Genomic DNA, 15241 nt, shown 5'->3' on the forward strand with positions numbered 1-15241 from the left:
TTTATCACTTTCCTGTATTAAACTACCCTACTGGCTGCAGTGGTTTATTACTTTCCTGTATTAAACTATTCGACTGGCTGCAGTTGTTAATCACTTCACTGTATGAAACTATTTGACTGGCTGCAGTTGTTTATCACTTTGCTGTATTAAACTACTCTACTGGCTGCAGTGTTTTATCACTTCACTGTATTAAATTATTCTACTGGCTACAGTTGTTTATCACTTTGCTGTATTAAACTACTCTACTGGCTGCAGTGGGTTATCACTTTGATGTATTAAACTACTCTACTGGCTGCAGTGGCTTATCACTTTGCTGTATTAAACTACTCTACTGGCTGCAGTGGTTTATCACTTTCCTGTATTAAACTACCCTACTGGCTGCAGTGGTTTATCACTTTCCTGTATTAAACTACTCTACTGACTGCAGTGGTTTATCTCTTCACTGTATTAAACTACTCTACTGACTGCAGTGGTTTATCACTTTGCTGTATTAAACTACTCTACTGGCTGCAATGGTTTATCACTTTGCTGTATTAAACTACTCTACTGGCTGCAGTGGTTTATCACTTCGCTGTATTAAATTACTCTACTGGCTGCAGTGGTTAATCACTTCACTGTATTAAACTACTCTACTGGCTGCAGTGGTTTATCACTTCACTGTATTAAACTACTCTACTGGCTGCAGTGGTTTATCACTTCACTGTATTAAACTACTCCACTGACTGCAGTGGTTTATCACTTCACTGAATTAAAATACTCTACTGGCTGCAGTGGTGTATTACTTCCCTGTATTAAACCACTTCACTGGCTGCAGTGGTTTATCACTTCCCTGTATTAAACTATTCGATTGGCTGCAGTTGTTTATCACTTCACTGTATGAAACTATTCGACTGGCTGCAGTTGTTTATCACTTCACTAAATAAAACTACTATACCCGCTTCACTGGTTTATCACTTCACTGAATTTATCCACTCAACTGGTTTCAGTGGTTTATCACTTCACTGTATTAAACTACTCTACTGGCTGCAGTGGTTTATCACTTCACTGTATTAAACTACTCTACTGGCTGCAGTGGTTTATCACTTTGCTGTATTAAACTACTCTACTGACTGCAGTGGTTTATCTCTTCGTTGTATTAAACTACTCTACTGGCTGCAGTGGTTTAACACTTCGCTGTATTAAACTACTCTACTGGCTGCAGTGGTTTATCACTTCACTGTATTAAACTATTCTACTGGCTGCAATGGTTTATCACTGTTAATTACAGTACTGTTAGCATATATGAAAATGACTATTTAATTGTAATTAATCATTTAATGTGATTAATGTCCATTTCCATAATTATTTTTGTTGCTGTACGTATGTATGTAACTATTGAAATGTAAATATTTGTAATGTTTTATTGTGTCACAACAACTAGATTTTGTTACTTGTAGTTTTTGTAACAACAACTAGATTTTGTTACTTGTAGTTTTTGTAACAACAACTAGGTTTTGTTACTTGTAGTTTTTGTAACAACAACAAGATTTTGTAACTTGTAGTTTTTGTAACAACAACTAGATTTTGTTACTTGTAGTTTTTGTAACAACAACTAGGTTTTGTTACTTGTAGTTTTTGTAACAACAACTAGGTTTTGTTACTTGTAGTTTTTGTAACAACAACTAGATTTTGTTACTTGTAGTTTTTGTAACAACTACATATTGTTACTTGTAGTTTTTGTAACAACAACTACATATTGTTACTTGTAGTTTTTGTAACAACAACTACATATTGTTACTTGTAGTTTTTGTAACAACAACTAGGTTTTGTTACTTGTAGTTTTTTTGTATCAACAACTAGATTTTGTTACTTGTAGTTTTTGTAACAACAACTAGATTTTGTTACTTGTAGTTTTTTTGTATCAACAACTAGATTTTGTTACTTGTAGTTTTTGTAACAACAACTAGGTTTTGTTACTTGTAGTTTTTTGTATCAACAACTAGATTTTGTTACTTATAGTTTTTGTAACAACAACTACATTTTGTTACTTGTTTTTTGTACCAACAACTATATTTTATTACTTGTAGTGTTTTGTACTAACAACTAGATCTTGTTACATATAGGTTTTGTTTCTCTATACAATACTGTTATATCATCCATATTTTTGTTCTAATAAGAATGGAGAAGTATTGTATAAGTTATAACCGATTCCTAACAGCCTCGCAGTATCAGTGAAAATGAACATTCTTCTTTATGCTCCTGCCTTGTTGCTGCTTCTCTTAGCCACTGGTGGAGTACCGAACACCGTGTTCAACTTAGGCATTTGTGGACTTGTACAGGTGTGTTATATATTTACACATTGGAAAATGTAACAGTAGCAATCATAATGTTGTAAGAAGGTAGAGAGCCACTTAAGATGTAGGTTCAGCTGTGGAACAACATATTTACTTTGTTTTTGATATGTCTGTGTGTCCAATGATAACTTGAAATTACTTCAGTTCTGTTGTCTTCTTAGACAGAGTTCTAACATTGAGATCTCTTCACATTCTACAACAGTACCAGAAGTGTGTTTTCTATTTGACCTATCCTCCTGATTGGTTAGTTTAATTACTTTACAGCATTGTTTAGTTTTGCACTGAGAGTTTGTTGTTGTTTGTAATTACTAAATCCAGAATATATTTTGTTACTTATAGAACACTAGATATGCAATTATAACATCTTGATAACCTTTAATTATTCTCTGTTTCAGTTAGGGTTTGGTTTTGTGGTTAGGGCACTTGACTAGCAATCTTACAGGTTTAAATCCCATTTCTGAACAAGCTTACCCTTCCATCCATTCCTAAATTTGTGACCTGTGTATAGTGTGCATCTTTTACTTTAAAATTGGTGACCCGTGTATAGTGTGCATCTTTTAATTTAAAATTTGTGATCCATGTATAGTGTGCATATTTTACTTTAAAATTTGTTATCTGTGTATAGTGTACATCTTTTACTTTAAAATTTGTGATCCGTGTATAGTGTGCATCCTTTAATTTAAAATTTGTGATCTGTGTATAGTGTGCATATTTTACTTTAAAATTTGTGATCTGTGTATAGTGTGCATATTTTACCTTAAAATTTGTGATCCGTGTACAGTGTGCATATTTTACTTTAAAATTTGTGATCCGTGTATAGTGTGCATATTTTACTTTAAAATTTGTTATCTGTGTATAGTGTACATCTTTTACTTTAAAATTTGTGATCCGTGCATAGTGTGCATCCTTTAATTTAAAATTTGTGATCCGTGTATAGTGTGCATATTTTACTTTAAAATTTGTGATCCGTGTATGGTGTGCATATTTTACTTTAAAATTTGTGATCTGTGTATAGTGTGCATATTTTACTTTAAAAGTTGTGATTTGTGTATAGTGTGCATCCTTTAATTTAAAATTTGTGATCCGTGTATAGTGTGCATATTTTACTTTAAAATTTGTGATCCGTGTATAGTGTGCATATTTTACTTTAAAACTTGTGATCCGTGTATAGTGTGCATATTTTACTTTAAAATTTGTGATCCATGTAAGTCCATATTTTACTCCAGTTTCAATAGGAAGTAACTGTTTACATGGTCTTCTTCATACTTCAACTTCCCAAGAATGTGCAGTGGTGTTTTAGGAACAGATGGGGGTGTAATAGTTTAATTACGTTAGTAGTTTGCATTTATATCAGTTTATTTGGATTGTTCCTGTGGTTCGTGAGGTTTGTCAATATACATGAATGAAATAATTGGCCTGGATGTTGTCGTGATCCATAAGTATAGTAATCAACATGGATTGGATCTGAGAACTTAAGTTTCATTAACACAAGTTTTTAAGAATTTTGTGATTTTTCTTTAGAAGTTGTTTGCTAGTTTATCTTCTAAGTCATTTAAGATAAACATTTTTGTCTTAATTTATCAGTTGTGCAAGTATTTAGATGTCTGTTAATTATAAACAAATGTATTATCAGTTACTATGTAAGAAAACCTGCCATATTTGACCATTATGCCTCTCATTGGTGTTCATATAGTAGCTGTGGATCAGTTTATGTTGAATTTTTCTGTAAATTAAACTAGATATTAATGTAAGTTATAAAATGTTAAACAGTGAATGATAGATGATGTTTTTTGTGTGTAAATCTCCAAATAAACCACAACAGGACTTTCTCTTTGATAGCTGGTGTTAGGACTTCCCTTTCTATTGACCAACCCAGTTGGATACCTTAACCGTGCCTTCAACCTAGGAAGAGTATTTATATTTCAGTGGACAGTAAACTGGAAATTTTTACCAGAAGAGATGTTTGTCAGTCATTATTTCCACGTCATTCTCTTATGTCTTCATCTGATAGTGTTGTTAATGTTCTGTAGAACGTGGAGAAGGTAAAATCGATCACTGAGTGTTTGTAAAGTAATTTATAACGAGAGTGAAGTCAACAGTAATTTGAATTAAAACATATATCACATGAATTAGCATAATAGAACCAATATAACTTTCAATGTATATTGTGTGTGTGTATATATATGAACCTTATAATTACATGTTGAGCTAGAAAGTTTGTTGGAGATTTGGTTATCTCTGTTCTAAGGCTCTGCTTGAGTAATTAGAATAATTACTGAATCCTCAACAACTAACAGGACGAAAAGAATATTTGCACACGTGTTGGTGCACACAAAAACTCCTCTGTAACTGGTATATTGTATTTGTAAGGATATTTGTAATTTGCTGTTTGTAACATGTAATCTGTACATCCTGTGAACAACGGTTTTCTCTTACCGTACTCCACATTTATACCTCAGATACCATTTTTCTTAAATTGTAGCCTTTGCATCTCGTTGTATTGAAACTAAATACCAATTTGATCTGTGAAAATGTATTTGTGAACTGTACAATTATCTTTGATTCTGTAATTATAAAGTTTCACCAAGTACCTATAGTTTCAAATATTAAGTATGAAAAACTGTTGTGTCAAAATAACTCAAACTGCTCTTGAATACATTGTACTTGGTGAAAAGAATCGGAAGTTTATGTTACTTTAAATCTTATCTTTTTGGCAAATGATTTAAAGAATTTTTAACATGTACTCATTAATACAAAACCATTTAATACAATTTAATTATTATCTAAGTTGTTTTGTTTTTAAAGTCAGTATATTTTTATTACGTTGTTAGGTTTCTTGGATTATCTACTTGGTTTCCTACAAAGAATTCCTCAACTATTAAAAATGTAGATTGTATCCTTTACAGTGGTTAGGTTGCTCAGGTGCAGAGCCAAGACACTTGGTGTTACATCACATTACTGCCTAAATATTATTGATGTTATCACTTTGGGTGCATAACAAGATAAGTGTAGTAGTGGCTAGTGTTGACTAGTTACTAATAGGCCACACTCTCAAAATCACTTCAGTACAAACTGTGTTCTCTGTACTAGACTGTTGGTAAATTAAAAGTAGTAATATGAATTATGAGGGTGTTAGAACTATAAGTGATGTAAAAATAATGTGAGTGTGCTGTCATCATTATCTGTTTGGTTTTTTATTATACAAGATAATTCAAAATGTAAAAACAAAAATAGGGATTGTCAAAAAATACAGAAATGAAAAAAATTATATATACAAACCTTCAACTAGGAACTCTAAAATAAGTAAACAAATGATGTTGTAAATAGTTTCAACATTATTATCTCAGGCTGCAGGTCATTATTTCAGCTACATGTATTCAGTACTTGTCAATTTTAGTAGAATTAAAACATTTGAAATATTAACAAATCATGTGAGTACAAGATAATTTGATTCTATGTCTTCAATACTTATCAATTTCCCCTCGGTGTGGATTCCTGTACATGGTGAGGGGACCTCCCAGGGTAGGTTCTGTTCTTTCGGTTTACCTCTTCTGGGATCTAAACATCCACCCTCATGTTTGCTATGCATGGCAACCTGTGAAGGGGAGGAGAGGATCCTGGCAGTTGAGGGGTCCAACCCTAAGGCACCACTTTGGCCTTGAATTCCTGTAGATGGACAGCCTTGGGGAGGCCCCCCTTGGGTTAGTTGGCTGGTCCACTTGGGCTAGGGTCAACCAAGTATCAGGGTTGGATGTTCTCAATAGGTGTTGTGGACATTGTATCTGATGTTGGTGTTTGGGTATAGTGCTCATGAAACCCTGGCGTTGGTGCAGGGTCCTTGTTTGACATTGTAGTGCATCCCCTCGTAGGGCTCTATGGTGGGTGGGGTCAGTGGGCACCGAAATATTTATGTTTTTAGTATGGTACCTCCAAATACAAATTTAAATAAAATAGTTAAAAAACAGTCCATAGGTAAACAACCACATCTTGAAGATTCTGAGCAGCAATCTCCAACATTTGTAACACCTGTTGTACTTCATTTTCTTACACTATATTCTCTTTCAGACAAATCTTTAGGGCAAATGTTTCCCGTCTCATTTAGAAGAGACTAGAAGGACTTGCTGGCTCTCCAAAGTCAGTAGAGAAGCTTCGATCTGGTGGCATATTGGTGGACACATCCACATCTCAACACGGTGAACTGCTCTTGCATTCAAAGGCAATTGGAGATATACCTATTGAGGTTACACCTCATGCTACTTTGATTTCATCACAAGGAGGTGTTGTTGAGAGGGATTCGAAGAACATCCCTGAGTTTTCTCCACCCAAGGAGTTTCTGCAGTGAGACGTATTTCCACAAAGATGGAATTATGATGTCAACTAATGTCCTCATTCTTACATTTACATCACCACATTCACCTGCCACCACCAAGGCAGGTTATCTTAATTGCAGGCTACAGCCATACATTCCAAATCCTCAGATGTTTCCAGTGTCAGTGGTTCTGTCACTCAAAGACATCCTGTCGTGGTTCCTTAACATGTGCTCGTTGAAGTAGCAAGGACCATGATGCCTATGAGTGTTAAATGGACCCTCATTGCATCAATTGCAGTGGCTCTCACCTGTTCTACTTTTGTTTTTTCCCTAAATGGTTGGAAGAAAAAGAGGTGCAGCATTTCAAACCATTCACAACATTACCTATCCTGAGGCTGAAAAATTGCTGTCCACCACCTCATTTCAGACATATGCTGCTGCACTTCACTCCACAACTACAGTGGGAATGCAGACAGATCTCTCTGTGCCTCCAAAACAATAATTCTCCAAACAAATGAAAAGTCTTTTCACTTCCATGGTTTAAAAAGCTGATGAATCAACTCCAACACCTATCTCTGTCCCTTACATAATTCCAAGAAACCGCAAGATTCACATTCTTTCGTTACAGGTACAGATATTTCGTCGGATGCATCTTCTTCCACCCCATGATGCAAAACAATCATTTGTTCATGCTCTCAGTCACTGGAATCCAAATCAAACAGCAAAGACTTGCCCAATCGACCAAGGGCAGGATCTGTGGAGGTCGATAGACCTCCCTCAAATAAGGACAGTAAGGAAAAAAAGACATGTTCGTAAACAGAAGGGTTCTCCTGCCAATTTGCCTACACGTCATTAAAAATGGCCACCTTGATGCAATGGAACTGTCGAGGTTTACTTTTTATCTGGATGTCATCAAAACACTGATTGCTTCCTTCCATCCTGTATGTCTTTCCTTACAGGAAACATTTCTGAAACCTGCCAATACAGGCACTGTTCAGCAGTTTTCTTTGTACAGAAATTACAGGCTGTGTGATGGATAAGTGCATGGAGGGATGGCACTGTTGGTTGATCAGCATGTGCCCACCTTGTCTTTACCACTTGACACACCCTTGGAGTTTGTAGCCATCTGTATTTCCTTGGGTCATACCATCACTGTTTGTTCTCTTTGCCTGTCTGTCACCTGGAGGGACATACAATCAATCAGACCTTGATGCTCTAATTGAACAGTTGTCATCTCCCTTTTTAATTCTGGGGGACTTTAATGGACATCATCCCCTCTAGGGAAGTGCTGATATTGATAGAAGGGGTCGCTCTGTAGAACGTATTCTCTCTGATCAATACTGGTTTTTCTACTTATTTTCATGCACCTAGTCAGTCCTTTACTGCTGTAGATCTCTCAATTTGCTCCCCTTCACAATTCTCCCACTTTTCATAGAGGGTTGACAGTGATTATTTTCCTATAATTTTGAGAGAGACTGGCTATGGTGGATGCCACCTGACCTGTGTGCTTTGGTGGAAGCTGGATAAAGTAAACTGTCCCTTTTTCACTTCTTTCACAGAACTTGATCTTGCCATCATCTGTAAGCAGTCAGTAGACAACTTTGTGGCAGCAGTAACTGACTGTATTATACAAGCAGTTGCTCAGTGTATTCCTAAAATCTCGACACATTTTCCACAATATCCTTGTTCATGGTGGAATCCTGCCTGCCATATGGCATGGAAGGCTCAAAAATGAGCCTGGGATACTTCTTTTGTAGGTATCCCATGAATATGAATTTTACTGAATTCACTTTAATTTTAACTTTTTACTGGATGTTTGGCACAGTTAGCCTAGCTGCTTTATGCCATAAAACACCAAATCAACAAACCAACCAACTTATCAGTTTTAGTGGAATTAAAACATTTGAAATACTTAACAAGTCATGCAAGTACAAGATAACTTGATTCCATGTCTTCAGTACTTTTAAATTTTAGTAGAATTAAAACATTTGAAATACTTAACAAGTCATGTGAGTACAAGATAATTTGATTCAATGTCTTCAGTACTTATCAATTTTAGTAGAATTAAATCATTTGAAATGCTTAACAAGTCATGTGAGTACAAGATAACTTGATTCCATGTCTTCAGTACTTTTAAATTTTAGTAGAATTAAAACAGTGGATTGCTAGTTTGATAAAATAATGTAGAAACTATTTCCAGCATCATCTGTTTACTTAGAGTTCCTAGTTGTAGGTTTTAAAATGTTTCCATTTCAACTCGTTTCTGTATTTTTGACAATCCCTATTCCTGTTTTTAAACTATTTTTAATTTTCTTTTTTAATTATTTATGTCCATTTATGTAAAATAAATTGTAAACCACTTACATGTATATGTACTCAGTTGAATGTTACATGTTATTCATTGCATGTGTTTTCCCACCCAGTCATTATTTACTGAGCCAGGTAGTTTGGTATCTGAGGTTTTGTATAAACATGTTTAACAAGTACAAAGGAAACTGCTCACAATAAAATTGCATCATTTGTGTGTTTATAGTCATATATATCAACTATTTTAATATGTCATGTACATTTATAGCATTTCATATAGTATATCTGTTTAGGTTTTAGTGGAGAACAGCTGATTTAGCTATAGGCTTGTGAAACAAAAAATAAGAATAATAATACTAAAATAACTAAAACATGCCTCACAATAACAGTGAAGTACAAAAACCAGTACAGTAAATTTATTATGTTAATTACCTACTGTTTGGAAACTTACTGAAACAGTCACAGAAAACTGTGTAGAGACAAAGTACAACAACAGACTTGAGAAATAGTAAATTCTTAATGTGACATTTGCTAACTAATGTGCTACAAGTCACACTAATTATTTTGTAATTAATGTACATTAATAAAACACCATATTCTTTGAATGCCAGAAAATAAAGAACTTAGAGAAATTCTTCTAGTTAAAAAAAATATGTTTGAATTAATTTTATGATGTACTCAGTGCTGTATTCATTACTACTGTCCAGGTTTCATGGCTAGTAGAACTTTAGTAAATAACAAGGATGGAGACACTGTATTATTTATTGTGACTAACAAGACGTTTCCAAATTTCCAATTAGTATAACTGTGCTTGAATGGCTTCAGAAAGTATATGTTGGTAGCACAGAAAAACTTGCATTTCACTTTTCAAGAATAAGCTTTAAAATAGCCTTACAACCTTCACAGAAGTTGTTTTAGTAGCTGTGCACATGTTTTGGTACACTATAATGTAACTGTTTTGGCTGTAGGCTTCAAAGAAAAACATGGTCAGTAGGAGTGAAAACTGAAGAAATCTCTCATTCTCTTTCAAGAATCAACAAAAGAATAGTCATTTGACCATTTGAGTAGGTTTGGTTCATATTTTGAATGAAATATTCATAGCACTTTTTCTGTAGACTTGCTAAACAAATAACAAAGGGAGAAATTTAAATTTGTCTAACAATCAGATGATCAATATTTTAACAGCCTTAGCCATTGAGATAGAAGGACTTGAGTGTTGTTTTAAGAGAAAGTTTGGTTTTTAAGATGGTTTTCAGTGTTTATGAGCGAGTACTAATTGGTCTATAATCTTAAATTATGAATTATTACAAAATGCATAGTAGCAGTTTAACTTTAGCTTCTGTTTAAAGCACAGAATGAATCCAACATTTAAAATGTTGGGAAAATCAAGATAATTCAAATTTATTGTTTTTAATCATAATCTGTTAGATTTTTGCTGGGTATGTGAATGTTGAAAACTATCTTGGCATGTATGTTCATTCTTTCTTAATATTTAAACACAGTATTCATTTTCCTTAATTTGTTTCAGGTGTACTTTTACCAATGTTCACAGCTAATATTATTGGTATAGCTTTCAGCAGATCTCTACACTACCAGTTCTATGTGTGGTACTTCCACACGTTACACTACCTTCTATGGTGTACCACTCTAAAAAACCACAGTCAAGTAAGTGTGGGCTTTTGGTAATTTTTCCTTTTATCATATGCTTTTATTTAAAATAATTGTAGTTCTATCTATACATGTTACCATTATTTTATAATGATGGTAATATTAATAACAGAATACTGACTTAACTCACATTCCTACCATAATACACACAACTTATTGCATACCTTTGTTATAGAAAGTAACATCATTGTATGTATTATAAGTAAATATTTTATGAATATGTTTTTCTTTAATTAATTATAATCTAGTAACAATATAAGTATGGAGAATGACTTTTATTACTAGTATTTCACGATAACATTTTTTTATGTATATAGCCAATTTCCCATGGTGCCAATGCATTAGATCTGCATGTGACGTATTTATCACATCATACCTACTCTCTGATAATGAAGAAACAGTAAGTTCACTGTGATAGTAAACAGAGGTGGAGCAGGAAAATTGTGACCTCTATTGCAAATCTACATCAGACAGGATAAATATTTTGTGAAGTTTGGGGTTACATAACGTGTAATAAAACAATTTTTCCAGTATCGTATAAGGAAGAGTTCCATTATAATACAATTCTGCTGAGAAGGGGGTTTCAGTAGTAAAGTTTACACCTAATGCAGTGAGCCACCCCAACTTCAGCAATAAAGTAAACAACAAATTCAATTACTAATCCATTTAAATTCAATTTTTGGGGGGATGCACTTGATTAACATACCAAATGCCATTGAAATTCGTTCAACCACTTCTTCACAAGAGACATTAGTTATTAAATAAATAACATTTAAATACCATTACCATGATTGTGATAAAAACTTCATGAAAGATTAAACTTCACTGTAATGGCTACCATTAAGCCTGATGGTATCTTAATCAGAGTCCTGGATATTGCAGGTACGATGTGGTTGATGTATTGTTGTACCATTATTATTTGCTTACACTCAGAAATTATTAATAACAGACAGACATACAGATAAGAAACTGGAAGGTCAAAAGAAATAATAGTTTGTCCTACCAAAAAAGAAAATAGGGGAAAAATGAATTTATTATAAATTTTTTTCTTATATGATCCTCCCAGTTGTAAGTTTTTTTGGATTTGTATTAATCACATGGAAATGACAAGATAAAAAATTTGCAGTTTGTTTCACAGAGACTTTAATTCATGACATCTACTACACTGATTGTTGCTTTTTATCATTTCTTTAACTGGAGTTATTTTAATTTTCTTTGCAGATTATGCCTGTTGGGTCTAATTGAACTCTGTTGGAACACATACCCTTCTACTCCCTGGAGCAGTTTGGTCTTACAGCTGTGTCATCTGGTAGTACTTGTCAGTTTGTGGAGGTCCAATTGCTATATTTGTCCATTGACATCAACGGAGAAGCAAAAAGAGTAGTGTTAAAAGTTTATTGTAGGTGCGAACATGCCGATATCGAGAAGTTTAAAACATGAAAGTATTAATTTATACATGCATGTAGAGTCCAAAGAACTACAACACAAAATAAACTTCAGTATCTAATATTGGTGTGTTTTATCCCTAAAAGAAACAAAATAAAATAACTTTTTTCTCTGTTTCTAATTGTTTGTTAAACTCTGATTTTTTCATCAGTTTCACACAGCAGTCTCATGTGGAAACTTACACTAATTGCAAAGTTATAATAGCTTGTTGATTTGTGACTATAAATGTCTATGTCACAGTCTTGCTGTATTCTAAACAAGTTATTTACCAGTTAGTGATATTTTGTGTTCCCTCTAAAATAATTTTCACAATTCTTGTGTTTCTTTACCATCACTAGTTAACTGTAAGTAAGCACATGAATGAATGGGCTGCATGTTCTTGTAGTAATTAGTGAGAAAATCAACAGAAGAATGAAAAGAGGCCAGACGATACTTCCAGGAAAACATGCAAAATTAGTATTAAATGGACCTAGAAATTTCAGTTACTATAACCTAGGATAAACAACAAATATAAAGAATCTGTTGGCTTTGAAGTGATACACGCTGAAAGTAGTAATTATGTTCTAGTTTAGGAATCTGGAAAACATCCTGTTTAATTATGTTCTAGTTTAGGAATCTGGGAAACATCCTGTTTCTGGAAAATATAAATTTTTATTTTACCTGGGACGTTTGGCTGTTGGATGTCAATAAAATTTTCGAAGTTGTCTTCTTTCTGTTGGTTGTTTTAAAAATTTATATTTCCCAGAAACTCCTAAAACAACATCTTAAACAATTGTTTCAAAGAATTTTTCACAAAACCATCAACATAATTTCACAAAACAGAAAGTTAAAAAATATTCTTACAAAAAAAGAAATTAATTCCATTAAAAACTTAAAACAAGACAAAAACATTAAAATTCTAAAAGCAGATAAAGGAAATGCTATAGTCATAATGAACACGAATGAATACATCCAAAAATGATAACATCCTATCAGGCGCTAACAAATTTAAACCAATACACACAACTCTAACAAAGACACACGAAATGCAACTAAACAAAATACTACTAAAAATAAGAAAAGCCAACACAATTTCACAAACACTTTATTCCTACCTATGTAAAACCAACTCACGCACACCACAAATATACGGCATCCCCAAACCTCATAAACCAGATTGTCCATTACAACCAATAATGTCCACATATGAATCGTTTAATTACAATCTTGGTAAATACATAGCATGGGCATTCTCCAAATATGTAACATCAGCCAGCTCATTCATCAAAGACTTTTAATTTCAAGTCTAATCTAAATCAACTTAATCATAAAGCCTTAATGGCCAGTTTCAATGTTATATCTTTCTTTACAGAAGTTCCAACCACTGAAGCCTGCAAGATAGCCTTAGAACTCTATATCCGAGACCCTAACCCAACTACAGACATTCCCAGTAACCAATTAGCAACCCTCATAGAATTCACCACGATAAAGACAAACTTCATGTTCAACAACCAAAACTATATACAAACAAATGGCCTAAGCATGGGCAACCCAGTATCACCAGTTCTAGCCAATATTTTTATGACACAAGTTGAAACACAAGCAATTAACACAGCATTACATCCACCACTATACTGGTACAGATATGGAGATAACACGATTGCAGGATTCAGATCTACAGAACACATACTTAATTTTTCAATCACATTAACTCTATACATCCCAACATTAACTTCACATGTGAACAGGAAGAAAGCAATCAAATATCATTTCTTAACTTCAAAATTACAAGAACCGATACACAATTTAAAACAGAAATCCATCAAAAAATCACCCATACTGGACTATACATTCCTTGGGACTCAGCACATGAAACAAAACAAAAACTCAACATACTAAGAAACCAAATAAACACAGCCATAAAACTATGCTTACCAGATAAAATTAACGACGAAATAGGCAAAATAAAACAATACTTCATCAACACGTTTCCTCCACAAACCGTATAAAACATTATCGCACACACCTAGACAAACAGCAAAATCAACTAAAGTAAATATATCCTACAATTTAAAAAAAGAAATCACGGAACCATATACTGCTGCATACCATATATTCCGACATCAGCAGAAAAATAACCAACATTTGGCAAAACTAGTAACAACATATAACATTCCAGTTAATCCCAAATTTATTCAAAACCAGACACAAAACTGAGGTCTATACTGTGTAAAACTACACTGACAGACATTATTTATAAAATACAATGCGATAACTGCCACGACTTCTATATTGGAGAAAAAGCTCAAAATAAACCAATACAAAGGAACACCTTTATACCTATATTAAAAAATAATATAATAAATAATAATAATAAAATAAATAAAATTATATATTCAAACATCTAAGCATGCCCTCTACATTCCGACACTCAGTTACACAACCCCTTTCAAACATGTGGTCAGCTTCCGGTCAGTTACCTCTTTCTTTCTTTGTGAACCTGACGATGACCAAAGAAGGTCGAAATGTTCGCTCCTCTACGTAAAAAATTTTCTCAACCCAAACACGCCATTTTTACATGTATATTTAATTGTAATGTTTTGGTCTAGGAAGGCCTCAATATAAGAATTTATATTTTTTGAGTTAAATATACATTTAACCATTTCCTAACTAGGAATTAAATACATCTCTGTTTAGTTATATTTCAATATTTAAATTAGTAGATTTTGTTATATGTAGGATAAATTTAAAATCATAAATGTATAATAATTTCCTGCCTTAGATATGTTTTTGCTCAATAAACACACTTGGATACTGTGTGAAGACTTGTACGTGCTGAATCCTGCATCTGTATATTTGTAGTCCTGGTAGCAAAAGGTTTTTGTGTCTTATGCCAATATACTAAAACAAAAATACTATACTCATTTCTTCAAGTACTTTCATACACAAGTTGAAAGATGATACAGATATTTGTACAAGTTACTATAAGCTTATGTTATTAATTATACTTGTGAACATTCTCACTACACTATGAAGGATCGTTATTATTCTCCTGTTCTAAAGCTGGCCAGCAGTCGAATAACCTTAAATACAAAGAAAGATTTTTTTCTGTGAATCTTTTCTTCTTTGCAGCATGTGTTTAATTTATCCTTTCTAAATAATATCATGAATCTGATTAAGTATCACATTAAGTACCTAA

General features: G+C 33.3%; 1 protein-coding gene across 4 annotated transcripts in view; it reads left to right on the forward strand.

The window, feature by feature from the left end:
- Positions 1-12179, forward strand: part of LOC143234804 (dol-P-Man:Man(5)GlcNAc(2)-PP-Dol alpha-1,3-mannosyltransferase-like) — a 32243-nt gene extending 20064 nt beyond the window's left edge. For all 4 annotated transcript variants that reach the window (XM_076472444.1, XM_076472445.1, XM_076472442.1 and 1 more), the window contains 5 exons: positions 2198-2318; positions 4173-4375; positions 5165-5226; positions 10478-10614; positions 11839-12179. In XM_076472444.1, coding sequence (XP_076328559.1) covers positions 2198-2318; positions 4173-4375; positions 5165-5226; positions 10478-10614; positions 11839-11862 — 547 coding nt within the window. In that variant the 3' untranslated portion in view covers positions 11863-12179. The remainder of the gene's footprint in view (positions 1-2197; positions 2319-4172; positions 4376-5164; positions 5227-10477; positions 10615-11838) is intronic.
- The last annotated feature ends 3062 nt before the right edge of the window (positions 12180-15241 follow it).

The sequence above is a fragment of the Tachypleus tridentatus genome, chromosome 12 (genome assembly GCF_004210375.1).
Source record: "Tachypleus tridentatus isolate NWPU-2018 chromosome 12, ASM421037v1, whole genome shotgun sequence".
In the NCBI taxonomy this organism is placed as follows: domain Eukaryota; kingdom Metazoa; phylum Arthropoda; class Merostomata; order Xiphosura; family Limulidae; genus Tachypleus; species Tachypleus tridentatus.